At 39.6% G+C, this 27,353-nt stretch overlaps 1 protein-coding gene across 8 annotated transcripts in view; it reads left to right on the top strand.

Moving 5' to 3' along the window:
* OXR1 (oxidation resistance 1) overlaps positions 1-27,353 on the top strand; it is a 232,331-nt gene that overhangs the window by 193,843 nt on the left and 11,135 nt on the right. For 3 of the 8 annotated variants that reach the window (XM_077351666.1, XM_077351665.1, XM_077351669.1), the window contains 5 exons: positions 407-591; positions 2,620-3,350; positions 7,766-7,931; positions 9,816-9,978; positions 26,985-27,065. In XM_077351666.1, coding sequence (XP_077207781.1) covers positions 407-591; positions 2,620-3,350; positions 7,766-7,931; positions 9,816-9,978; positions 26,985-27,065 — 1,326 coding nt within the window. Of the gene's footprint in view, positions 1-406; positions 592-2,619; positions 3,351-7,765; positions 7,932-9,815; positions 9,979-20,453; positions 20,833-26,984; positions 27,066-27,353 lie in introns of those variants that run through there. The other 5 variants (XM_077351668.1, XM_077351667.1, XM_077351672.1 and 2 more) reach the window with 3 other exon arrangements.

Here is a 27,353-nt window from a genome sequence, read left to right as displayed (position 1 = left end):
ATACAGGCTACATCCATTTGTAGGTTTATAAGAAGTCTGTTTTTCTGGGCTGTATTTGTATGAAAGAAAGCAAACTCTGATAGCTTTTGTGATGAGCCTTTTTCTGCAAAGGTGCCCCACCCTTCTTGATTTAAGAATTGTTGCCTAGATGGAAAGAATGTCATTCCATTTGCTAAGCATGATACTAAGCTTCCTACGTACTTACTTGCAAACAGTGAAAGGTAAAAACAAAGCTGGTATGTAAATTTCACATTCCTCAGTTATAGTCATGGAAAACAAGGATGGTGAACCTGTTAGATGACCGTGAGCATATATAAACATTATGATATATCTGGTTCTCATAGAAATTGCTTGAAAACAGAAGGTGTATCTGGAAATCCAACTTTTGATCTTTTTTATACCTTAGGGAACAGTCAGTGGAGTGCTGCTGGTGACACCAAGCAATATAATGTTTGATCCACATAAAGCGGATCCATTGGTTCAGGAAAATGGCTGTGAAGACTATGGAATCATGTGTCCAACAGAGGAAGTGATGTCTGCTGCTATGTATAAAGAAATCATAGATGGGAAAATAAAGGACTCCTTACCCATGTAAGCTAATTTAATATTTATACAAATTGGGTGGCATCGCTTTTAGTTATTACGGTGCTACATACAGTTCTACTTTTGCTTCATTCATAAGAGACAGATTAGTACAGTATTTACTCAAATGCCAAGACTGTTTTTTTTCACGAATCTGCTGTTCATTTGCATACATGTTATAGTTATGTTCAGTAATGGCTTCTGTGTATTTTTAAAGGAATCATCTTGCATTCAGAATTTTCTTCCTTTCAAGTAAATATGGTACATCTGGGGCTGCTGCCTCTTCTTTGCATTATGTGAATTTCCATCCTTGAACTTCTAGCAGCACTGATTTCTCTCTTTTTGCATCATTCGTGAGTTTTTAAAGAAGTTAACATTTGATCCAGTCAGCTAAATCTGCTTTCGGTTCTAAAGCATACAAGTGCAACTTTTGCTACACATCTCTCTTTCCTAGGTATCAAAGATAAGTTCTTTCAAAGATAAGTTTCAAAGAATTTTTGTAGTCAGATTCACTTGTTTTTGTATTTGTTTCTGACACCACTGTGTCCTGGGTGTGCCTTAAGTATTTGTCATGACTGTGACAAACCCCCCACACATGCCAGTTTCAGATCTTGAAGTATGTTTCTTCCTTATTCTGAAGATCCTATCAACATAATTGTTACTTTACTTATAGATAATGCGGGTGATGAGTTCTTTGTTTTTGTTTTGTTTTTTGTTTAGTGGGCTGACCTTCAGACTTCAGTCTTAGTCATTAGTAAAGGCTTCTTGATAGCAGTGCCACTGTAATATTACAAACAATGGCATTCTTTGGTTAAAATACCTTTCACTTTGACATTCTAAGAACATTCAGATTTTTAATTTATGATAAAGTGTTAATGTATAAGAATAGTATCAATAAATATTTGAAAGGATGTTGGAGCTTACTAACCAAATACTGATTTCTGCGCATGTTGAACAAGACATTTCAAGTACAGCAGACTGATTTAATGGCAGTATGGAGCCATTTCATACTTACCTTGCAACATAAGGCTGCTGTGTTCTACGCAGTATTGATAAGCCACTGAAGTATGTGGAACTTGTTAGTGCATGGCCAGTACTGGGATGGTGCCACAGAAATGATAATGACAAAAACAAATATTTGATGGATTTTGTGCTGGAAAACTATTCTGTTTTAGTATGAACAATGGAATAAATTGGTCATATTTTCAGACTTGATGATTGAAAACTTCAAGAAATTTCTTGAAATTGTGCCAGCAGTTTGAAGTGCACTGAAAGCTTTGGAAAGACAAAGCCTATAGGCAGAACAAGAAAAATCAGGGTGTGATTGTCAGAATAAGAAGAATGATTCCCTAGTGGGACAAAGCTGGGGGGATTTTCTCTAGAGCTGTCCACAACTTTGAAAGAATAAAATGTATTAGAAGATGTTTCTGAAAGTTTCAAAACTAGTTTTTGAGCTTTAATCTGTGATCTGTATACCAGATCTCAAAACAATAAATGACTTCTAAAGACTTTAAAGTTTTCTTCTGTGTATATAAAATCAAGACACCGCTGGATTTCATATCTTTACTCCTCTCCATAATTTAAATTGCATCAACTTGCAGTATTTTACTAGAATATATTATAGATTTGCATCCAGCTTTTTAATAAGTTGTTTTGATAAAATATCCACCCTGGAGCCAGTGTTAGCCTTAAAATGTAATATGGCTCAGTTGTTGCTGGCCTGCATGTATGTTCCTATCAGCAGTTACTTTTCTCATTGCGAAAAAGTGCTGGCTTCATGACATTTTGCCCATAAGTATGAATTTGTAGATCTATGTTAATATACAACAATAAGAATTTGAGCCAATGGTTAGTGTATCTTACCCATTCATTTGACCTAAAGCAAGAGCAAACTTATTCTGCGGGGGGGAGCTGAGAGGCTGTTCTAAGCATGGAAATCTCAGTGTGTTTAATTAAAATATGTTCAGTGAAAAGTGTGTCTGTGTGTCTTCGGGTTATAATTCATATTTGTAACAAAACTTTTCTTTGCTTTAACAGTGACACGGATCAATTATCTGTAAAAGATTTCTGTCACTTCAAAAACATTACAAGAAGCAATACTGATGAAATGGACTCAAGAATGCGAGATACAGGGAATGATAGTGCCAGCACAGCTCCAAGGAGCACCGAGGAGTCTCTTTCGGAGGATGTGTTTACCGAATCAGAACTCTCTCCAATAAGGGAAGAACTTGTTTCTTCTGATGAGCTTCGACAAGACAAATCTTCTGCAGCCTCATCGGAATCTGTCCAGACAGTAAACCAGTCTGTGGCCGAACATGTAGCAGTGATTTCAGACTCGGCTAACATTCTTGGCAATACAAACTGCAGTGCAGAATTGCCTGTGAACATTGACAACAAGTCTGTTAGTGATACTGTGGGTTCAGAAGCGGTCAGAAGAGCATTAGAAGAGGTACCGGGTTCTGTAGGATGGAAGGCTGCTGACTCTCAAGAAACACAACACTGCACAGATCAGGTATCTGTAATAGAAAATGTGCCAAGAGGAGAGGAATGTTTGCTTTCTGAAGAAAAGGACTCTAAAAGAGAGTTTTTAAATAAGGGGAAACTCGTGAAAGGTTCTACTCAAGATTCTGAGACAGATATTGAGGAGCTACGAAAACTTTGGAAGAGCCATACTATGCAACAAACCAAACAACAAAGGGACAACATGCACCAAGATGCACACAAAGAAATGAAACATAAAGTAGCAACAGTAGATGGAACAATAGAAGGTAAACATTAGATAATAGGAGATATTTTCCTCTTTAAAAAGTAATCTCTGATAGGATATGTTGTTGGCCTTGTGGCATTCTTCATTTTACAGTAACCCATAATGTGGCAAGCTGAATTCTGACCATCTACATCTACATATTAATATAATGTAACAAATATCAAATGTCTCTAGAATGGAAAGAAGTAGATATCACATGATACTTTAATAAACAGTTGAAATTTTTATAATTAAAGGAAACTTCAGATAGCCTCTACCAATGGGGAGGAACATAGAAACTGAATGCTAAGCAGAAAGCACTGCAATTTCAGTGATTGAATGCAAACTTGTCAGAGCTACTTTAACTAGAATGTCCATTATATACATATTTTGAAAGAGGAAGGTGGTGACTCCTACAGCCTACTAATACCAGACATCTTGGCTATTCCTCTCTTTATTTGAAGAACAACTTGGAACAGTTCCTTTAGCATTATACTCTTTATAGTTGTCTCTTGTTTCAGCGTAGAATTGCATGGCGTCTTCTATCCTCTGATACTCTCCGATTATATAAATTTACATCTTCCTGGTCATGGTGGTCGGGTTGTTTAGTTACTATTATGTGTATGTTTTAATTCTGTATCATTTTAAAATCTGTTATGAGCTATAAGCTGGCTGGGCCAAGAGTAGTGGTGTATAATTACAATAAATATATATATAATAAATAATATCTGAAGGAATGTCTAAGGCTTGCATAAAGCCAGGCAACAGATACAGTCCTTGAGGGGGCATTTAATGATAAAATCATTGCATGTTTCCTATACGTTTGGAATATTTGGAAGTAAATTGGAAATGGCACATTTTAAAACCTAAAAGTTTGAAATTGACTACTAAATTGAAGAGGATAGAACCCCTTAAGATCATATTCCAAGTCTCTCAGCCAGATCCTAGACAATGCCATATCACTGAGTCCACCACAGGAATGTGGCACTAATTTGGAGTCTGGGTTTAGGGGTTTTTTGGGCGGGGGAGGGGTTGTTTAAAAAATTGCAGCAGAGGCCAGATCTTGCTGGGAATTACAGCCCATAGGTATGCAGGGTTTCTTTCCCTTTTTCCCCAATGGCATTTTCAGAAGCTGAACAGTGACGGTTTTGGTTACTGAAAATATGGGCCGGGGGGGGGAGGAAATGCACCCCTTCCCCCTATGCTGTAGTCCTCACTGGGATTAGATCCTATGGTGATTTTAAAAAAATAAAGCTGTATAATGGCAGATCTGAGGACAAATAGTTTGGCCCTTAAAGAGTAGAGAACTAGTAGTTCTAAATGGGGGTTTGTGACTTTCACATACATTACTGAGTTCTAACTAGATTATGTTTGTCTCCTGCTCAAATTTAAATTTCAGGATGTCTTATCTCTTTTGTGTTTCTTAGCTGAATACATCTCTTGATTTGCAGTCTTATATTTTCTTTTTCAACTTTATCCATTTCTATCCCAAACAGCTCAAGACTGAGACAGCTTCTCTGGGCTCACAAACACTATATCAGTGCTTTTTTTTTTTTTTTTTTTACAATATTGCATATGGCTGGGAGAGGGAGGAAGAATTCTAGCAATCTTGGATAACCATGATAGTTTCAGTGTATTCCTTACACTTAGCATTGTGTTTTACCTGCACGAGCTAAGTACATGTTTTTTTTCCTAATGAACAAAACAATCCTTTGTATGGGCACAGCCTTCTTAGATTGGGAGTTCTTTTTCAGAAATACCTTACTGAATTGAATAGTGGGAGGGAGTAATGGCTAAATGGACAATTGTGTGAAGGTGTGGGAGAGCTGATGTATTCATCAGAATGTAGATTAACCTGGGCTGACAATCATCTGCACCCATAATCAAGAAGGCACTTCTGCCCCGGCTTGCTTGACAAAGAGTAGGCTCAGGTGCTAGGATGCCTGGTTCCTTTGAGTTATTGTAGCAAGAATAGGACAGTGACAGTTCAGGTGTGACCAAGAAGTTGAGGACATTCTAAGCTGCAAAGAGAACAAATTTGGGAAGAAAGTGCTAGAATAACAGCGTTGTGAGAGTTAATAAAATCAATGAGACAAGCAGCAGAACCAATGAAATGACAAAGGGCATACTGAATACAGAGAATAATGGGAGGATTTTAGTTGGGAGAGAAAAAGAAAAGGACACATTTTAACTACAGATATAATGATAAATATTAATAATTTCATTGTGGGAGCCTTACTAGACAAGCAGGTGACTCAGTGTAAGGCAGCTTCGTGTGTGCTTTTTTTGTCAGCGAGAGTTGTTGCAACTATCTGCTGTTGTTATATTAAAGATGAATTGAAGTGAAGCTTTGTGGAATATAGCAGTATATCTGATGTGTGTTTATCTGTTCAGTGCTGTCAAGTTAGTTCTGAATCATGGCAACCCTATAATTATTATGTCCTCCAGAATGTCGTCTCATGAACAGCCTTGCTCAGAAGCTGAGAGCCAGGGCTTCCTTTGTAGAGTCAATGTAGAATCATAGTGTTGGAAGGGACCTCCGGGGTCATCTAGTCCAACCCCCTGCACAGCTGCCTACTCACAGTGACCCTAGTTTCATGCCCAAGTGATCCCCCCCCCCAGCAAATATATCCAGAATCCAGCCTAGCCTGGAGGAAATTCACCTACCATCCCACACTAGCAATTTAGCAGTTCTCTAGATATGCAAGGAAGGGCCACAAAAGAGAAACACTGGCACATCCCTTCCTGCCCACCCACTCACAATCTTTCCAAGTTCATAAAATCAGTACCCACCACCTCCCGATGAACGGCTGTGTCAGGAACTTCTACCAGATGTTTAGCTGAAAAATTCTTTTGAATTAATGTCAACCCATTGATTCTAGTCCAACCCTCTGGGGCAACAGAAAACAACTCACTTTAAAGAGTACCAGCATGGTGTAAGTGGTTAGAGTGTCAGATCAGAATTTATGAGACTTGAGTTTGGATCCCCACTCTACCATGGAAGGTGACTCTGGGCCAGTCATACATTCTCAGCATAACTACCTCATAGAGTTGTTGTGAGGATAAAATGGAGGTGAGGAGAATTATATCAGTGCCATGACTTGTGTTTGCCGTCATAAGTTTGTCATGCTTTTGTTTATTTGTAGTGCTGTATTCTGAATATGGCTGATGAGTTTACTGCTCCCATTGGAAGAAAATTTGGCCCTAGGGCTGAACCAGAGGAATTGGGGAGGGGGGTTAAAATCTTTTAGGGTTGTGATCACCGTCTGTTTGGATATGATAAGGGTTGTTTTTATGGGGGTTTTATGAAAACTATGATTTATACTTGTAAACGACCACAAAACTTTTTCAGAGCAGCAGTATAAAAATAAATCAGTAAATGAAATGAAATTAAATGGGTGGCCTTTGGCATGGTTGAGAATAGATCTGTATCCCTTGAGAAAGCTAGCATAAACACTTCCATCTCTTTAAAGTCTCTGCCTGAGATAAGGTGGTAGCTCTCTGTCCCTGTGCCCTTGAAGTGCAGACTAGAATTCACACGTGGAACAACAATTCTGTTTTCATGAGGGAAAAGGGGGAAAGAGCCATCTCTTCTGTAGTGGTCTGATATGACGTAGAAGAAGTGGAACAATAGAATGGTATATTGGTTCTATACTAGTAATTGACTTCAATGTTATATGCATGGATTTTGTTACACATTCTTTTATGAATGCTTTAGTCTAAGATATCAAGTGTGTTATTTTGGAAGGTCACATGAGAATATGACAGTCAGCTGTGATAGCCCCCCCTCCTCTCCCCCCTTGGGAGAAAGGTGCAATATAAGTTTATAAAGACTAGTTTCCCATTTTGTCCTACTTAGGATGGAATATTTCTCTTAGAGCTTAACATTTGGGATTATCTAAAAACGATAATTCTTCCTGCAGGACTTTTTCTGTTCATAAACTAATTTATGCAAACTTAATAAATGTTATTTATGAGGGAACTGAATTACTAATCAGCTGAGAGTTCCTTGTTCAGGTGCCTGTGAAGCCCAGGTTAAAATAGCTCTTCAAGCTGTTTAAACCTTGACATTGGTATTAGGGAAGCCTTTCTCAGTCCCCTTATAACAGGATTGCAACTTGGTTAAAATTAGGTCATAAATATATGGCCTTCGCTTCCATGTGAGAGTGTAGGATTGAATACAGCCTATATAAGAAATAAGTTAGTTACTTAGCTATGGAACCTAATCAGTCACATATTCATGGTTTCTGGTGCTTGTGTGTGTGTGTGTATGAGAAATTAACACTGTTTTAACTGTGATATAGCAGTGTATATTGTTAATGGTTCATTTAAATCTCACATAAATAAAGCAGAATTGGTAATTTAATGCTTACTAACTAGCCTGTCAAACTTGACAAGCAAGCTTTGACATTTAATATGTTCCTTAATCAATGAAAGGTTCTATTATGAAAGAGAAGAGAAGACATCGGTTGCATAAGTTCCTGTGTCTCAGAGTTGGCAAGCCAATGCGAAAAACATTTGTGTCACAGGCCAGTGCATCAATGCAGCAGTATGCACAAAGGGATAAGAAACATGAGTACTGGTTTGCTGTACCCCAGGAGAGGTAAGATGGAGTCTTTTCTTCCTAATATATGCTTTCCTACCCTTCCTGTATTGTTGCACTTTTTCATCCTACCAAGGCAATTTCAGTTTTCCACCAGCCTTTGAAAGATTGCAGTAAGAACAATATAGATTGCTTGTACATTTCCATGTCTGAAATCTGTGTTTTTTCTCTCTTTCTGCGGTATCACTCCACAATATTTTTATTAGCAAAGATGAGCAAAGAAAATATTAGGAGAGGAATATTTATTCATTATACATTATCTTTAAACCGCCCGTGGCGCCACAGGCACCACGGACTATATAATTCAGTAAGGGGGGTAGAGGTGGGATTAGTCCACGCCTGCCGATTGGCCCCTCCGATTCCCAGTTCCTCCCGGCCTGACGCGTCAGGCCACCGACCCAGGGAGCCTCCGATTCCCACCTGAAGGAACTGCGAGCCGCGCGCAGTGCGGCTTGCAGTTCCTCCCGGCCTGACGCGGCGAGAGGCGCTTCGCGCCTCTCACCGCGTCAGGGCACCGACCCAGGGAGCCCCCGGCAGTCGCGTGAAGAGCGGCTGCCGGGGGTTCCCTGCCTGGCGCGCTGACGCGGCGAGAGGCGCGAAGCGCCTCTCGCCGCGTCAGCGCGCCGCCAACGAAACGAGCTCGCTGCCGCCGACCAGCCCGCCGCCGACCAGCCCGCTGCCGCCGCCGCCTGAGGTAGGACCTAGCGCCCGCTGCATTCCCCTGCAGCGGGCTTGATTACTAGTTATATTTGTATACTACTGCTCCCACAAGCTGGCTTGTGGCGGTTCACATCATATAAAACATTCAATAAAATTTCCAAATATTCCCAACATACAATAAAATCCCCATAAAATCATACCCCTTACAAACCCCTATAACAACAACTAAAACAACAATAGAGTTGGCATTTAAACAATTAACAAGTAGCAATCAACAATTAAGATGGCGGTAGTTAAAGCCAATTCCTCTCAGTCTTTGGTAAGGTCATAACACCACAGATAGAAAGAAGATAGGGGATAATGTCCTTCATCCATGCCTGGTCTAATACCAGGCCCAGGCACAAGAGGAGGGAGATGACCTGATCATATACCCCAGGGCCTCCACCCAGCCTCAACCAAATGCTTGGCAGAAGAGCTCCGTTTTGCAGGCCCTGAGAAACTTCAAAAGCTCCATCAGGGCACACAGCTCTTCTGGAAGCTCATTACGAAAAAGCCCTGGCCCTGATTGAGGCCAGGCACACCTCCTGGGGCCCTGGGACTATCAGGAGATTCATACCTGCAGAGTGCCTTTTAAAAATATTCTAAATTATTTTTAGAAACAATAATTGAATATTTATATTTATATTTATATTTATATTTATATTTATATTTATATTTATATTTATATTTATATTTATATTTATATTTATATTTATATTTATATTTATATTTATATTTATATTTATATTTATATTTATATTTATATTTATATTTATATTTATATTTATATTTATATTTATATTTATATTTATATTTATATTTATGGTATTCCTTCCATTTCCTTGTGTTCAAAGGAGAATGAATAGATGCCATATTGTCATCTCCCCAGGCATATGGTTGGGTGCACTGTGGGGAGGGGGGATGAGTTGGGATAGGCATGGAGGGGATGGTGGGGTTTAATGGTCTTTAATGGGTGGTGGGGTTTAATGGACATAAAAGTCATAATGTGAACCTTCTTGTGATCTGACATGAGCCAGCTTTGCTGGGAATAAAAATGCAATTATATAAATAAAAATATATATAAAGTTTTAAAAGGTATATGTGGTTATTTATGAAGAAACTCTGAACTTTCATTGGTCTTACCAAGTAGCAAGTGTAAACGCGTTCTTTTTTCCCCTCTTAAAGGACTGAGCATCTGTATGCCTTTTTTGTTCAGTGGAGTCCTGAAATATATGCAGAAGATACTGGAGAAACCACTAAAGAGCCTGGGTTTATAGTGGTGAAAAAATTTGAGGAGACTGAAGCTGGTGAGGATTCAGTTAATGAAGCAGGTGCTAAGGAGTGGGAGGTAAGTACTCTTAAATACTTCCCAGTTACAGTGCCTTAAAGTTACTGACTTTGCCTTATAAAAATCTCATTTAGAAATATGAGCTCTGTTTATATAGAACAGAATACCAGCAAAATATCAGAGGGCTGAAATCTCCCATGTAAATGTCATAACCCAAACATGATTATCACTTGAGCTAAGTTTATGTGGTGCTGTGTGGTGATTATGAAAATTATGTGTGTTGAATACATTATGTTAATTATGTGTGAAGTATGTATACTTGCGTACTGTGTAACATTATGTGCAGCTCCTAGTTTGAGTCGTGCTTCCGAGGATGTATGTGTTCATATTTTAATGCCCATACAAAGGTGAAAGTATGTTGATGTATAAAAGTAGTGTGGATAGTCTGTTGTTGCTGGACTTGCATCAGAATCTGCTGTTTTTGAAAACTGGCCACTAAGTTATGAAGTCAGTGATAAAGAGAACATGGATTAATTTGACATTTCTGTGGAAATGTATTATGAAGTGATCATTTCCAAGGATTGAAAACCACACAACTTGGCATACATAAATGCATCCTTATTTTTAAAATTATTAGGCTGCAATCTCATCTCTTTCTGTGTAATCTTTTCAGTAGGACAAATTTAAATACTGGTGCTTATGTGTGGAAGTCTAATATAGGTAGATTTTTTTTGTTTGGTTTTGTATGTGCGCAGACATTGGACAGCCACTTTAACTTAACATAAATTTTCAAAAATGAGGCTGTAAACTGTGGGGCTTTAAAATTCTGCAATAGAACTCAAAAGTTTGGTATTCATTGTAGTGGTATTCTTCATTTTTGAAAAGGCTGTAGACTTATTCTTTTGTATCTGAAAATAATGAGATCCAGTCATCATAGAGGAATTTTTAAGTACCACTCTGTTCTCAGCATAGCAGTGGAGAGAGAGGATGCTAAAGGGAACCATTTCTATAAACAGTGAGGTTTGTGTATTTTGGAGATGTTTTGTGTGGAGTGAATTGATTATGGCTTTGGGGGGGGGGGATTTTTTGCCACAGTGGAAGACATGTGCTCAATTTATTCATGGTCCATTGACCAGTGAATTCCAACAAATGCATAAAATACCACAATACATATAGATTATATGAATGTGGTATAGATGGTTAATAACAATTCAAAAATATGATAAAATTAACATCTTTAACACTTAGGTATATAAATATTTGCACAGAGGCCTCCTAGGCGGAGCCAGTCCGGCCTCTGCTTCCGGTCCCTGGAACTTTACGAGCCAGTCAGGACGTGCACAGGAAAGGTGTGAGTGTCCTGATTGGACCAGCCCCGCTCTCATCTGCCCCCAACAACCTTGTGACCTGAAAAAGCCCACTGTGGCCTCTCCAGGCTTTGGTGAGCCTGCCCAGAGAGGGAGTGGTGGAAAGGGCTTTTTTGCTAATATAATAATTATTAGATAATTACACAATTTAAAAGAGCTTTGTGTTTGGTATGGCAGTCAGAAAGCTGTGGCCTTGGAGGCTGCAGCTGTGTAGAATTGGTGAGCCCCTCATTTATATTCCTGTCAATATTAGTGTGAGCCCCTCATTAATATTCCTTAACAAATTTTGGATTGCAAAGTGTGCAGGATACAGCAGTGTCCTGTTCATACTATAATTTCAGTGTTTTTAAAAATTAATTAATGCACTTCCTTTTAAAATAGCAGCATAATTTTCTGCAGCAATTATGGGGAGGGTCCATAGTTCATTTCTTGGGAGCCTATTTGGCATATATAAAGCCTCAAATTGAATCCCTAACATATCCAGTTATAATATCATGGATAGCAGGGCTGGGATAGATTTCTACCTATAACTTTGAAGGGAGGTCCCTGTAAGGTGTAACAGTGATTATGATACAATAGAGGGAAGCATAATATAATCCTAAAAACTATTCCAGTAATTTACTGTAGTCTGCAGTTTTGGTAAACTTTTTCTTTGCAAGAAAGTACAACTGTTTGCGGTGTCATTCTAACCCAGAGAAATAAATCGAGATACGGAGGTCAATTACCTCCTTTCTAAATTTGCTCTCTGTCAGTTTTAAATGGAACTCCAATGGCAGCATTTACATTTACTTTTTACAAAAGCACAGTGTGTGCTATGCTCCCAGTAACTATTAAATAATTTATGTGTACTGTCAGAAATGGACGGTTCCATCCCAAATTACTAAGGGTAAGTTTCAGGGGGTGGGAGAAAGGTAAGTAATACAAGGGTTTGCTGAATCTGGCTTCTTTGGCATTTTCTTTCCTGTATTAACAACAGTCCACATGGATGCTCAGGTTAGCACTGGCCTTCCCCAACGGGTTTCTCTCTCAGTTTTTTTTAAACAAGTAGCAGCTATGGTTTTATGCAAATGTATTCCTTTAATACATTTTGTAATGTATATGTAGACATTCCCATAAGGCAATTCTTGTTAGGGATAATCCAGCTCTAATGATATTTACCTTTTTAAAAATGAGACAGCACTTTCAGTAGGTTTAGTAATAGTTCAAGTCTAAAATGTTAGCTCTAAATAATAAATAAGAAAACATCTTTAAATCTTTTAGTCGGACATTGGAAAAGCAGCAGAAAATACAATTACACTAAAATCCATAAAATAAAACTGAATATTGTTTGGATTGTTTGCAATAACTGTTTAATTACAGTTTGTTTTTGGGAATAATTTTCTTATAGTAACTGAAATCATTCATATATGGCAACCTCCACACACTGCAGTTTACACACTGCAGGTTTCATGCTGGGCTGCAGGCTGCAGTTTTAGTCATGGCAGATTGCCCCATCTCTTCCTACACCCACACTGGGGAGCATTTGGTCCGGTGTGCCTCATCCACCCCCAATTTGTGTTCCTGCACGGGAGCTGGGGCAGTGAAGTTCCCAGTGTGCAAACGGTCATCAGAGCCAGGTTGATGTAGTGGTTAAGAGTGGCTTCTAATCTGGAGAGCTAGTTTTTGATTCCCCACTCCTCCACATGCAGCCAGCTGGATGACCTTGGGCTAGTCACAGTCCTGCTCACAAAGCAGTTCCTTTCAGAGCTCTCTTCAACTCACCTACCTCCCAGGGTGTCTGTTGAGGGGAGAAGAAGGAAAGGTGATTGTAAGCCACTTTGAGACTCCTTCGGGTAGTGAAAAGTAGGGTATAAAAAACTAACTCTTTTTTTACTTTGCCTGTCATGTCTATATTCAGTGACACCAAGGTCAAAATATGTTGTGACACGTTTAGAACAATTGATATAGAAAAAATAAAATGTAAAAGAAACAGGCTGTTTTTTAATATGCCTGGGAAATGTGCAAATCATTTATTAACATACATACATTCCAAGGAAAACGTTGACATTTAAAAATAAATCAAGGTTCAGGAATACACTTTAGTACTAAGCCTAATGAAGATTCACAATTCTGCATGCAAAGTCTATGACACAACTGATTTTTTTTTTTTTGCATTCCATTCATTCAGAAATTATTGATAATGTTTAGCTAGGTCTTTAAAAGACCCTACTCTGTTTTTGGAGTATCACAATTCCTCTGAATTCTCCCAGTAGTTGCATCTGCAGTGATCCATTTCTGTTATACTGCCAGCTTTGTATCAATGCACACAAGCATATGAACTTCTTGTTTCTGAAGGTGCTGCATTCAGCTCCTAGACCAGCCTTTGTAATAAACTTCAGCAAAGTCACTTTCCCCAGAACCCCCAAACATCATTGCTTTTGTCGACCCGGTTTCAGATTAACACTGTTGCAATTTGCAACATATTGTTTTTGTAAAAACATGGAAGATTTTGTAAACAGACTTTAACAGTGGGCTGCTGGATTTTGTCTCTTGCTTGTGGTTTAACCGGAGAAGTGCTTTGAAAAATATGGATAGAAGAACCCTGTAGTTAGATTCTCCACATTAAGTGCTGGTAAGTTGCTTCCAATTTATGGCGACCCTATGAGCTAATGCCCTCCAAAATGTTCTATTGTTAAAGCCTTACTCAAGTCATGCAGACTGAGGGCTGTGGCTTTCTTTACAGTATTGATCCATCTCATGCCGGGTCTTCCTTTTTTCCTGCTGCCTTCAGCTTTTCCTAGCATGATTGTCTTTTCCAGTGACTGTCATCTTCTCATAATGTGACCAAAGTAGGATAGCCTCAATTTGGTCAATTTAAATTCCAGGGATAGTTCAGGTTTGATTTGTTTAGAACCTACTTATTTGTCTTTTTGGCAGTCTGTGGTATTTGTAAAGCTCTCTCCCAATAACACTATACTTCTTTTATACTTCACTCCCAATAACACTATACTTCTTTTAATACAGCCAAAGGAATCAACTTTCTTCCTGGTTTTCTTCAACTTCAACATCTATACATACTTAATGGGGAATACTCTAGCATGAATTAACTTGATCTTGGTTTCCAGCAACACATTCTTACACTTAAGAATCTTTGCTAGCTCCCTCATTCTTGCCTTCTGCAGTATCAGTCTCCTAATTTCTTGGTTGCAGTTTTGCTTTGGGTTGAAGATTGAGCAAAGGAGCAGAACATCTTGAACAATTACTTCATCATTAAACTTAAGTTGTGTAATTCTCCAGTAGTCATTACTATTATCTTCTTGATGTTCAGCTGTAATCCTCCTTTGGCACTTTCTGCTTTAACCACATCAGTAGTTTCATGTCTTCAAAATGTCTTCAAATTTTCCAGTAACATGGCGTCATCTCCATATCTCAAATTGTTGGTGTTCCTCCACTAGTTTTTATTCCATCTTCATGTAAATCTAATCCATCTTTCCTTGTGATATGTTGTGCATATAGATTGAAGAGATGGGGAAATAAAATGTCCTCATCAGCAGACTGGACAGTTCCTGTGGTGATGACGTTGGAGGAATCATAGAATCGTAGAGTTGGAAGGGATCTCCAGAGTAATCTAGTCCAACCCTCCTGCACAATGCAGGAACTTGCAACTACCTGCCCACCCACTCACAATCTGGCTAAGTTCGTAAAATCAACATTTGTGTCAAATGACTATCTAGCTTCTGCTTTAAAACTTCCAAATAAGGAGAACTTGCCACCTCTTGAGGAAGCCTGTTCCACTGAGGAACTGCTCTGTCAGAAATTTCTTCTGGATGTCTAGATGAAAATTCTTTTGAATTAGTTTTAACCATTGGTTCTGGTCCAACCCTCTGGGGTAACAGAAAACAACTTCTGTGTGACATCCCTTCAAGTATTTGATGATGGTTATCATATCACCTCTTAGTCATCTTCTCTCCAAGCTAAACAGACCAAGCTCCCTCAACCTTTCGTCATCTGACTTGGTCTCCAAACCCCTCACTTTGTACCCCTCCTCTGGACATGCTCCAGTTTCTCTACATCTTTCTTCAGTTATAGTGCCCAAAGCTGAACACAGTACTCAAAGTGAAGTCTAACCAAAGCAGAGTAAAGTGGTAACATCACATTGCGTGTGGACACTATACTTCTTTTAATACAGACCAAAATCCCAATTTCCTTTTTAGCTACCGAGTCACACTTCTGATCCCCTGATCCTTTTCACATGTACTTCTGCCATGACAAGTCTCACCCATCCTATACTGATGCATTTGATTTTCTCTACCTAAATTCAGAACTTTATATTTTGACTATTAAAATTCATTTTAGCCCAGATTTCTAGATCATCTTGTATCCTGATTCTGTTTTCTGATGTGTTTGTTTCCCCTCCCAGTTTAGTATCATCTACAGATTTAATAAACACTCCCTCTATTCCTTCATCCAAATCATTTATGAATATGTTGAAATACACAGGGCTTATCACAGATCCCTGAGGCACTCCACTTGTCACTCCTCTTCAAGAAGATGATGAACCATTTACAAGCACCCTTTGGGTGCAATCTTTCAACCAGTTCTTGATCCACCTAACAGTAATAAGATCCATACTGCATTTTATCATCTTGCCAATAAGAATATCATGCAGAACCTTATCAGAAGCCTTACTGAAATCAAGATAAACAATGTCCACAGCATTCCCATGATCTAGCAAGGTAGTAACTTTCTCAAAAAAAGATACAATTTTAGTCTGATGTGACTTGTTCTTGAGAAAGCTATGCTGACTTCTAGGAATTACAGCAATCTGCTCTAGCTGTTCAAGGACCGACTGTTTGATTATTTGTTCTAAAATTTTGCCAGCTATAGATGTCAAGCTGACAGGTTGGTAGTTACCTGGATCCTCCTTTTCCCCCTTCATGAAGATTAGGCCAATATTTGCTCGCCTCCAATCTTCTGGCACCTTGTAATGGACAGAGGCTCAGAAATTACATCCGCAAGTTCTTTTAGTATCCTTAGATGCAATTCATCTGGCCCAGAATATTTGGTTTCATTTAAAGAAACTGTTTATGAACTAACCCTACAGCGATATTAGGCTGCAACTCCCATCCCTCATCACATGAAATGATTTTGCCATGTTGAGCATGACTCCCCTTGCAAGAAAAGACTGAAGAGAAGTAGGAATTGAGCAATTCAGCCCTTTCTTTGTCACCTCTTACAATGTCACTTTATGGTCCCTGCAGTACTCCTACCATGTCCCTATTATTTTTATTTCTTTGAATATAATTAAAGAACCCTTGTTTTTAGCCTCCTTACTAGTATAAGCTCATACTGAGTTTTAGCTTTTCTAACACTCTCCCTACAAGCATTGGTTCTTTGTTTATATTCTTTCTTGGTTATAAGGTCCTCCTTCCTTTTCCTGAATTAGTCTTTTTTATTATTCAATTCTTTTGAAAGCGGTTTATGGAGCTATCCTGGTTTCTTTATGCTCCTCCCAGTTATCCTTCTCAAGGGAATGGTCTGCGATTGTGCCTTCAGTATTTCACTTTTGAGAAACTCCCAACCCTCTTTGATTTCCATTTTCTTAAGTTCTTCTGACCATGGGATTCTCCCCAACATAACCTTAAGTTTGTTAAAATTTGCTCCTCTGAAGTTCAGACTGTATGTGTGACAATGACCCCTTATGCATGGGGGCAGCTAGTCCATACTGCTGCCATGCCGTTGCAGTGAGGCAGGATTTCCCGCTGTTCCCCATGTATGCACAGAGGCGGGGATCCCCCGACGTATAGGGATACCCCGGCGTAGCACGCACACTATGGAAGACCCGGGACGCTGTAGGGCAGTGTAAGTGGCAGCGGCCAGGGGGGGAGTGGGGAGGGGGGCGGGCTCCCACCACAAGCTACAGCAGGGGCAGGTGGACGTCCCTACCGGTTCCGCAGAGCTCACAGGGCCGTGAGCTGAATGGGCCAAAAGGTCTGGCACTGGCCATTATGCACAATGCCGGCCCGCCCCAGCCAGCAACCACAGTATCCTGAGGACTGCAGAAGTTCCCATGTTCTGATAATACAGGCCTTCCGTAGCCCTGGGCCAGGCCATGCCCGTGCTGGCAGCAAGGGCATGTATAATTGGGGATTTTCCCCAATGCCATGCTGCCGCTAGCACGGGTGTTCTGGCCCGTGCAAAATGGGTCGAAGTACAGCTTTTCTCTTCCCCAAGATCATAAAATCCTTGAAGGGTAGCTACTGGGTAGAATCAGTAGTATAAGGTGCTCCTCGAGTTTCTGGATGAGACTTTTCAGTTAGAATTGGATGACTGCAAGATGATCAGGCTTTTCTTATGTTTGGTCTTTGTTATGTCCCTTGTGCTGGAGGAGGGGTCAGACTTCCTGGTTTTCTTGGATAAGTCATATTTCATTCTAACCTCTGAGGAGGATTTGTTTGGTATAAACAAGCTTGGAGTCAATTGAAGTTGGTGCATTTTCTCTCTCCAACTGAACGGAGGACGAGAACTTGCCTCATCTTGCTTTCGTTACATAGTATGCTGTCACTGCTTTCTTTGAAAGTAAACAATTAAAGGATTCAAATGATGTGAATACAAATAGTAGGAGCAGTGCAAGTTGTAGGAGTCATCATCCAGGTTTTTCTCTCCAGTAAACATTAAAAGATCCTGTGAGAGATGTGCTTGAGGGGTGTGGGGATTTGTGGTAAGGCCAAGTTCAGATTAAGATCACTGGGTTGTGTAATGTAGTTTACAGTTGCCTGACCTACGATGCCACCCTATGAATATTTCCTTGTGAAGAAATTACATGGGATTGGCCTGAAAAGTAAACCAGCTTGGAATTGCTCCTGTTACTTTATCTTGCAGAGATGTTGTGAACCTAAATTGCCATTAGGTCCTTGGGTTAAGGATAAGATCCAGTAGTGCAAATAAAAGAGGGAAGTGTGTGTAAAATTATACATTATTGCAAATTCTGTTTTTCCCCCCATCCATTAATATTATACAGATTGGAGAAGATCTGTTTTTATTCATTGTACTTTTCTTATGGTCTTCCAGTTGTTTGAAAGGTGTGGCCGTATAGCTCAGGCAAACCTGGTTGAAATTCAACCTCTCCAAGACAAAAGTTCTGTGGTTCAGTATGAAAGGTCCAGATCAGGAAGCATGCTTGCCCAGCCTGGACAGAGTACAATTGAAGACCTTGTACTCAGCCAAGAATTTGGGTGTGATTCTTGATGCCTCTCTTACAATGGAGGCTCAAGTCACTAGAGTAACCCAGGTCGCATTTTTCCACCTACGCCAGGCAAGGCTAGTAGCGCCCTATCTGTTCCTGGAACACTTGGCCACAGTGATCCATGCAACAATCACCTCCAGACCAGAGGTGGAAAAGCAGAAAAGCTACATAATGTTCTTAAACCACAAATCCAGAAAATTCAGACTGGACTTCTATAACTTGCTCTTTGCGGGGGTTCTCTTGGCCTTAATCCGGAAACCACAGCTGTTATAAAATACAGTTGATAAGGGTCCTCACGAGAACACCCTGGAGGGCCTATATCTAGCCAGTGCTGAGGCAGCTGCATTGGTTGCCAGTTGAGTACTGGATCAGGTTCAAGGTGCTGGTACTGACCTTTAAGGCCATAAGTGTACTTGAGGGACCATCTTTCTCCTTATCTCCCTCACAGGTCACTTCACTGTATGGTGCAAATAGATTATTCACCAAGCCTTGACCCCTGGGCCTTTTCACTTGGTCCCCCTGCCTGGTGGAATGGGTTCCCAGAAGAGCTTAGGGGCCTACTGGAGCTGACTTTGTAAGCTCTTCTGCCAGGCTTTTGGTTGAGGTCAGGCTGACAGAAGATCTTGCCCCTCCTCTAGAGTCTGGAGTGTCCCACCTGCAACATCACCCCCAGGGACTGGGAGAATCTGGCAGACTGGGGGTAGGGGTTGGGGGGGGGGTTATGTGATTGCATTTTGTATGGTTTTCTTGTATTGTATGTTTTTACTCTTAGCCACCACGAGACGGCTGTGGCATGCAAATGTGATAAATGAATAATAATATTTATACAGGAGAACTATAATTTGTGTAGTTTTGTTATTGTGTGCTCACAGCCACTAAATAATTTTGTGCAGGAAAATGTCTGGTAATATCATTTTTATTAGGGCCAAGCAACAAAATAATCAAGTTTTCTTATAACTTAACATAAAATTGCAATGTTTGAAATATTAAACACGGCATGTATAACTTACAAATGCCTTTGTTTTCTACAAGTAAAATTGCAAATATGCCCAGTAATTAGGAGAAAACCACAACTGATGCCTCTTATTCTACCTTAATCCATATACCTTAATTTTGCTTAAGAGGAATTAAACAGAAAGCAAGCTTTGTATTGAATAAAATAAAATATATCATTTGGTAAGAAAAAAGGGTGATACAGAGGGTCAGTTTAATATCTGCATAGCTAGATGTAGTTCCAGTTAGACACTGTTGTCTTCTTTTTATGCCTGCTGGTTAGAGAGAGCTCAGTGCTTGATGAAACTCTTGTCTGAGGCATTTTACTATTCCTGCCCCACCTCTTTCTGGCCTTCCCCCCCTCCTCTGAGATAGGGCATTAAGCTACTTGATATCCAATCTGTGGCGATTATGTGTCACAGTGGTTTGAGGAAGAGGTAAAAAGGTCAACCACAAGAGAAGAGTCATGTCAAAAGGGCCTGAGAAGTGTCACAGAAGCAAAGAAAATCCTGCATGCTGCCCTCATGAAGATCAGTTATCCTTCTAGATGTAGAATTGTCTCTTGAATTTAAGAGCTGTATATGTCTAAAGCATACGTACCTTGTCTTTAAAAACATTTCACTCATTTTATATAAGAGCATATATTTCATAAGAATTTTTTTTTCATCATTCCCCAAAGTTTCCGATGAGGAAATCAGGAAAAAGAACAGGGAAAGCTTCCCCCCCAGGTGCCCCAGGTTCCATATTTTCAATATTATGCTGCTGCAGAAGTGGAGAGTCACTAGGCTTTTCAAAAATATCTGACATCTCATTTAGAAAAGTTCTGAAACCCTGCAATAAATTTCCCCAAGCTGTAATTGCAGTTAATTAAGTACATCACTTCATTAAACAGCTGTGTTGAATGCCTTTTGTTTAGGCAGTCTTCCCTCTACATGTAACATAAGGTAACTTTATACTGAAATACTCAAATTTTAAAGTGTAGTGTCTCTTTAAATGATGAAACTGTGATTCTCCTGCATTTCAGCCTCCCTTGAATATAGTGATGCCTCTTCTGTTGTTCATTCACTTAACAAGATACGCCCAGCAAGCACTCAGCTTTCCCTGATTAGCTCATTGTCCTGTCAATCAAGTTTCTGAGACTAGCAAGTTATTCTGTCATTCAGCAAGGCTTTGGCTGTGCCTGGAATTGAGAGCAGGTAGTGAAAATGCTGGGGGACGATCTTAACATATAGCTAAAATACTCTTCACATTTTTCCAAAAGAAATGATTCGTTCCTGGTATGGCAAGAAGGGAAGGAAACACCACTCAATGAAAAATAAATATAACCTGGTAATTCTATTAAATGCTTTTGTATTGCTGTTTTGGTTTCATTTTGAATATGGTGCTATGAGGAAAACAGTAGTAGTCTCTGGCTTTTGTAAAAATTAATTGCAGGGTTCTGCATTTGAGATCATTGGTCTGCAGTGATGTTCTAATTATGATTTGACCTGCTTAATAGTTAAACTTAGTGACTTATGAATAGGCTTTTCATAACAATTCATAAGTGCATAAGGATTATAATTGTTTGGAAGGCATTGAGTGATGTATAGGGATTTTATTACAATAAATTGCTTCTTTATTTTATTTTAGTATTAGCATGTAGCATGTAGTGAATGCTCTTTAAATAAAGATTTTTATCTGCATTTAATTTTGTGCTTCAGTATTTTGAGAGGGGAAATATGGGAGCAATTATGTGCAATATTTTTTGTGATAAAGTTTTCATAAAACCATGAAAGGTTTTGCTATATTGTTGAGTAATCATCAAATTTAACTGATTCCTACATGCAACTTCCAGAACTAGGAAAAAAATAAGTAAGAATCTTTCATAGGCATTTCTATGACTTGTCTTGATACACAAGCTATTTTTAGCTATAGATACAATTGAAGATTGTCCTGTTGTCCTGCTGGTGTTGTAGGAGAAAATTTATACAAACCCCATCACATTTTGGAACCTCTTAGACTGAACTGACTGTTCTGTGACACAGCAAATAACAGTATTTTTTCCTGTTTATCTGTATTTATCTGCATCACTTTGAGTTACCCTCACTAATAGTCTTGGGCAGTTCAGCATATTGGGAAAAATATATGCACACATATGGTCATGGCAGTCAAGTTTTTTATTTATAGAGAATCATGGTAAAATGGAAATAAGAAAGAAAGAATCTGAGGGATTCTTGTAAGACAAACATTTATGAGCATGCATGCATATATGTTATTATTATATATACAAATCTCAGTTACTCAGTGACTTAGCAGCAACTAAACAGGTGTTGACTGCAAAATGTAAGTCAGCACAATAACAAAGTAGATGAGTGAATGCATGATTGGAGCAAAGTACTTCTTTCCTTTCCTGAGAATCTTCTCAACTACCTAAAGAGCTAAATTATTATTTGTTTTGGAATGTGCTGCTATAAGAAAATATGTAGAAGTGATAATATGGACTGATCCTAGGTTCCATCAATCCAGGTACTAGAATCAGTCACTTATTATTATTCACCTTATTATGCTTATTATGCCGATCACCACTTTAGGGTTGGCCAAGGAAATGCTGATTGTCACTTTGGGATCAGGAGGTGAATTTCATCCAGGCCAGATTGGCCATAGATTCTGTTTTTTTTTGGGGGGGGGCATCATCTGGGCATGGAATTGGGGTCACTTTGGTGGGTAGGTAGTTGTGAATTTTCCTGCACTCTGCAGGGGGTTGGACTAGATGGCCCACGAAATCCCTTCCAACTCTATGATTCTCTGAGCCCCTTAATACTCCCAGACTAACAGAGAGTTTTGCATTGAGATTTTTTCTTGCTTTAAAAACTGATTTTAGAAAAGTATGTTTTTGCTTATAGAAAAGGGGCTCATCCTGTTGCATATCTACATCCCTCCCGAGCATGGTTCCTGACTTCCCACTAGACAACCAACAACCAGGATAGAAGATCCTGGCACTAAAATTACCAGAGGTCACTCCTTCCTTGAGACTGGAACAAGTTCTCCATGGCAGGGTAATGCATGGAGATAACTTGACAAACAGATAACTCTCCCAAGAAGGGTCAGTAAGACCATTTACGCACAGGGAACTTCACTGTCCCAGCTCCCGTGAAGGTGCACAAATTGGGGATGGATGAGGCACACTGGATCAAATGCTCCCCCATGTGGATGCAGGAAGACGTGCGGCAACCTCCAGCCTGCAGCCTGGCATGAAACCGCCAGTGCATAAACGGTCTAAGGAAGTTTCAGATGGAGAGCAGTAAGCAGTAAATCAGTGGGTAGTAAGAACAGATCATCCCCAAAACAAAAAGTACCCCAGTGTGTTTTGTGGGATAAAATGGCAGAAAATGAAGCCCCCCCAAAAGCCCCTCCAAAAGCCCAAAGAGCAATCCCTCATCTTACGACAACCCAAAGTATGTGTGTGTTATTGAGACAAAATAGAAAAGGGAAGGGAAACCACCAATGAAGCAGACAGCAGAAAAATCCTGCTAAACAAATAGAATCATAGAATTATAGAGTCATAGCATCATAGAGTTGGAAGGGGCCATACAGGCCATCTAGTCCAACCCCCTGTTCAACGCAGGATCAGCCCTAAGCATCCTAAAGCATCCAAGAAAAGTGTGTATCCAACCTTTGCTTGAAGACTGACAGTGAGGGGGGGCTCACCACCTCCTTAGGCAGCCTATTCCACTGCTGAACTGACTGTGAAAATTTTTTTCCTGATATCTAGCCTATATCGAGAGCCTCTTGTGGCACAGAGTGGTAAGGCTGCGATATGCTGTCTGAAGCTGTCTGCCCATGAGGCTGGGAGTTCGATCCCAGCAGCCGGCTCAGGGTTGACTCAGCCTTCCATCCTTCCGAGGTCGGTAAAATGAGTACCCAGCTTGCTGCTGGGGGGTAAACGGTAATGACTGGGAAAGGCACTGGCAAACCACCCCGTATTGAGTCTGCCATGAAAACGCTGGAGGGCGTCACCCCAAGAGTCAGACATGACTCGGTGCTTGCACAGGGGATACCTTTACCTTTTAGCCTATATCGTTGTACTTGAAGTTTAAACCCATTACTGCGTGTCCTATGTGTTTAGGCTATGTGAGAGAGGAACTCAGTTCTGATTTTTCCACCCTTTTCAGCAGACAAACTAAAACCCAAATCAAAACACCCTCTCCATCCAAAACCACAGTGCAAAGGGAGCTTGTGCTCATCCAATACTTAAAAAAATCTGAGTCCCATTATGATGAATGAGACTTCAGTTATTGGTAGGGTGCAGTGCCTGTCAAGCTTTGCAGGATCCCTGTTTGTGTTTCCAAGCCTAGAAAATACTCTCCTTGGTGTTGCCTAGTAATTTTGTGACAGAGTTTCTTGTTGGGCATCGTTTTCTGAGCTAGCTAAAGCTGCACCCAAAAGCTTGGAGATTAATTCAGTGACCACACGTGTGCCAAACATCGCCTCCTCAACCTTGATCTGGCCAGAATTTAGCCCAAGTTCTGGCTCGTCACACGGTTCGTGCCCACCCCTAGTTTCTAATGGTAGAATATAGTACTTATAGGGAAACAACCATTGGCAATGAAGCATTTATGGAGGTTATTAGTGTGCTTATCCCTTTGCAATGTATGGTCTCTAACAAATGGAATAATAGTGTGGCGTACTTATTGAGTTGCTGCAGCATAATATTTTAGGATCAAATGATATCTTTTTCATTGAGAGGTTGAGAGGCTGTTCATCTATACCTATAGTTATGATTATTTTACTAAGAATAACAACATTGCATTGTCCTTGAAGAGGCTGGTTTATATTACTGAGCCTGGATTATTTAGCTGTGCGTATTCTGGTGCTCTGTCATAGACATCCAAGAAATGAGCAAATACAAATTTGTATATATCATTTTCTTGCATGAATGCATACATTTGAAAACTGTGTATTATAGATCAAAAGATGGATAGATCGCTTCAACTCTTGAGGTAGATGGAGGTAGAGCTGTTCTTTGTTCTTAAGTATTTATCTTTCCATACAGGATTTTTTCCATTGATGTTTTGAAGAAGCAATATTTAAAAGCAGGCATCTGTGTTTTGCGTGCTTTATGTCTATATGTTCATTGTACATTGCTTGGAAAATTTCCCTTTTTCTCTCCAGGATGTAGTAGGTATCAGGGTATATTGATGGTGAAGAGAAAGATATGCATATGACAGAAAAATGCACCAGTAATATTATTAAATTTCAAATGCAGCTTCAGTGTTTTCCCAAAGTGGTTCAAACCACTTCACTCCTTTGTGTTCTTAATTTGTAAAATCTGACTTTTAAAAAAGCATTATGACATTTGCAGCACCCCACTATGATTTCCTGTTTGTAAGAAGTGAACTTTTATAATTTGGTTCATTCCAGCCCTTCCCTGTCCCATTGACAGGAATTGGGAGGAGTTTTATGTCCCTGCAGAGTTAGCTTATAGGGCGGGCAGCAGAAACGGCAACAATCCTTACAAAACAGGCAAGATAATAAGGTTCAGGTATCTTAGAATGCAACAGAAATAGTAGATATTGCAACAGGCAAGACAGGGAAAAATCAAGCAGGGTTTCAATGTTTGGTACAGACAAGAATGGAGGGGGGGGGGGAAACAAGGTATAGAACTATTGTTAGGTGTATGTGTTGCACTCAAGAAGGCTTCAGGCAGAAAGGAGCAGGGATAGAAAATGGCCAGTCATCCACACAGTGATATAATCAATCAATATCTCTCAGATAGAGATGTGGTCACCGAAGAAGGAAGGCTCTGTTATTTTTATGGGATTTGAGACTCACCTTTTACCTTCTGATGTTGGCTGTTTGCCTTAAGCCACATTGTTTCATGGGTGGACAAGTTTCTCGAAGTGCTTTAATCTACTATTGAGGTGTTAACAGCTTCTCGGATAGTTAGAATATAGTTTCTAGTAGTTTAGTCTCTTAAGTTGTAAAAAGGAAAGTTATACAAGATATCCTCAGTGGAAATAAAATTCACATCTTTCTTGAAACAAGTAAGATTTTTAAAGGCTGTGTTTTCTAAGCTTCTAGGAATGTGCTTGCAGGAATTGTGACTGCGTACAATCTATATGATTGATTTGGAGAGATCTGTGTGCTGTAAAAATTATACCTCCCAAGTTTCTGGCCTGTAACATTTCAGAAATTTCCCTTAAAGAACAACATTTGACAGAGATAACTGACAAAGTGAGCTTTTCCCTCATGAAAGCTTATGCCCTGGAAAATTATGATCTCACCCAGCTACCCACTTGAAACTTTCCAGGATGATGTATTCAGATAGTGATCTTTACCTCTACTCTCGAGTGCAAAGGGATTCTCTTGGAAATTGCTTGACTGTATCCAGGCTGCAGCTGTTCTGTTTCAGCAAGTTGGTTTTAAAGCATGTCAGAGGAGTGAATTTCATTGGCACAAAATTAATTTGGTAAACTGGGAGGCAGAGTTCATGCTGTTGTTTTTTGAGATCTCCAATTCCCTGAGTTGCTGAATTCTTAGAAGATGTGGAATGTAGACTTAGAACACCAATTTCAGCTATATAAATTTTACTACTGCTAAAGCTAGAAAATGCTATTGACTGGGGCACTTTTAGCTTCCAAGCTGGTTATTCATCATTGTTGTTTTTTAAATGTTTTTAAATGTCTCTTACTATTTGTAAAATGAATGAATAATTAATTCACATACTTACAAGAAAGCTTGTTGCATAGATTGTGCCATGGTTATTTTTGTTTTAAAATCTGCCTTTCCAGCACATTAGGCCTTCATAGCAGCTGTTGCACTGGGCATAAAACAGTGCACTTGTTTTAAGAAAAATGCAGATTTATTAACACTAAAGAAATGAACTTGGAGTTATCTGGCATTCAAGCTGCTGTAGCATTTCCTTGATAAACTTTTTATGTCCTGCTGAAACTGCAAGTACTTTGAAAGGACAAAGCCAATTAATTGTCTTTTGGGGGTGGTTTTAGGTTCTGTTATCTAGATGTATAATGTAGCACACTTTGGAGCAGACTAACAAACAACTTAAATAGCTGACTTTGGTAGAATAGTCTTTAAAAAGCAAAAGCTGAAATCTCACAGTGAGCTTTCAAACCACTGCAGAATAGTTACAGTTAGAAATTAATTGTGCTTGCTTAATTGATCATGCAGCTGAAAGAAACCCATTGATTAAATATTATTCTAGCAGATTCGCTGTTTACTACTACTGAGGTATATCGGGTCACTGCTGCTTTTTTTTGTTGGAAATCCCAAATGCAGTGTGTGTGTGTGTGTTGTCTGTGTGAAATGTCTCTGTGTGCACATCATACCCTATAAATGTAAATGCCTTTTTACATGTTAATTTTCTTATGTTGCTGGTATTTTCCCTCCTGCCCAGCCTCTCCATGTTTTTGTCATTTTATTTTCTTGCTTTTTTTTCCCTTTAACTGTCGGTGGAATTATTGTCTTCCTGTCTCCATATTCAGGTAGTGTCAGTGGCTGAGTATCACCGCAGGATCGATGCTCTAAATAGTGAAGAACTACGCACACTCTGCAGACGTCTCAAGGTGCCCTCTTCAGTAGTTAACCTCCTTCCTCCGGAGGCTAGAATGTCTTTCTCTTTAGTGTCCTTGATGGGGACAAGTTCCATACGTGGTGGGTTTGTCTTGGCTTCAACACTGCAAGGACCCAGCAGAGAATTCCTTCTTTATGGATGTCTCTATCTCTGCAGTGGTATGGCTGAGTGCTATGACGTCTGTATCAATTGGGTCATTTCTAGAGCTGAGCCAAATTTCCATGTGTATCAATTTTTGAGCCCAAATTAGTCCATTAGATATTGCAAGCAAAATGTAATC

Source organism: Paroedura picta, chromosome 9, assembly GCF_049243985.1.
Source record: "Paroedura picta isolate Pp20150507F chromosome 9, Ppicta_v3.0, whole genome shotgun sequence".
In the NCBI taxonomy this organism is placed as follows: Eukaryota; Metazoa; Chordata; class Lepidosauria; order Squamata; family Gekkonidae; genus Paroedura; species Paroedura picta.
The sequence above is the reverse complement of the archived record's forward strand: the minus strand, read 5'-3'. Positions and strand labels throughout refer to the sequence as shown.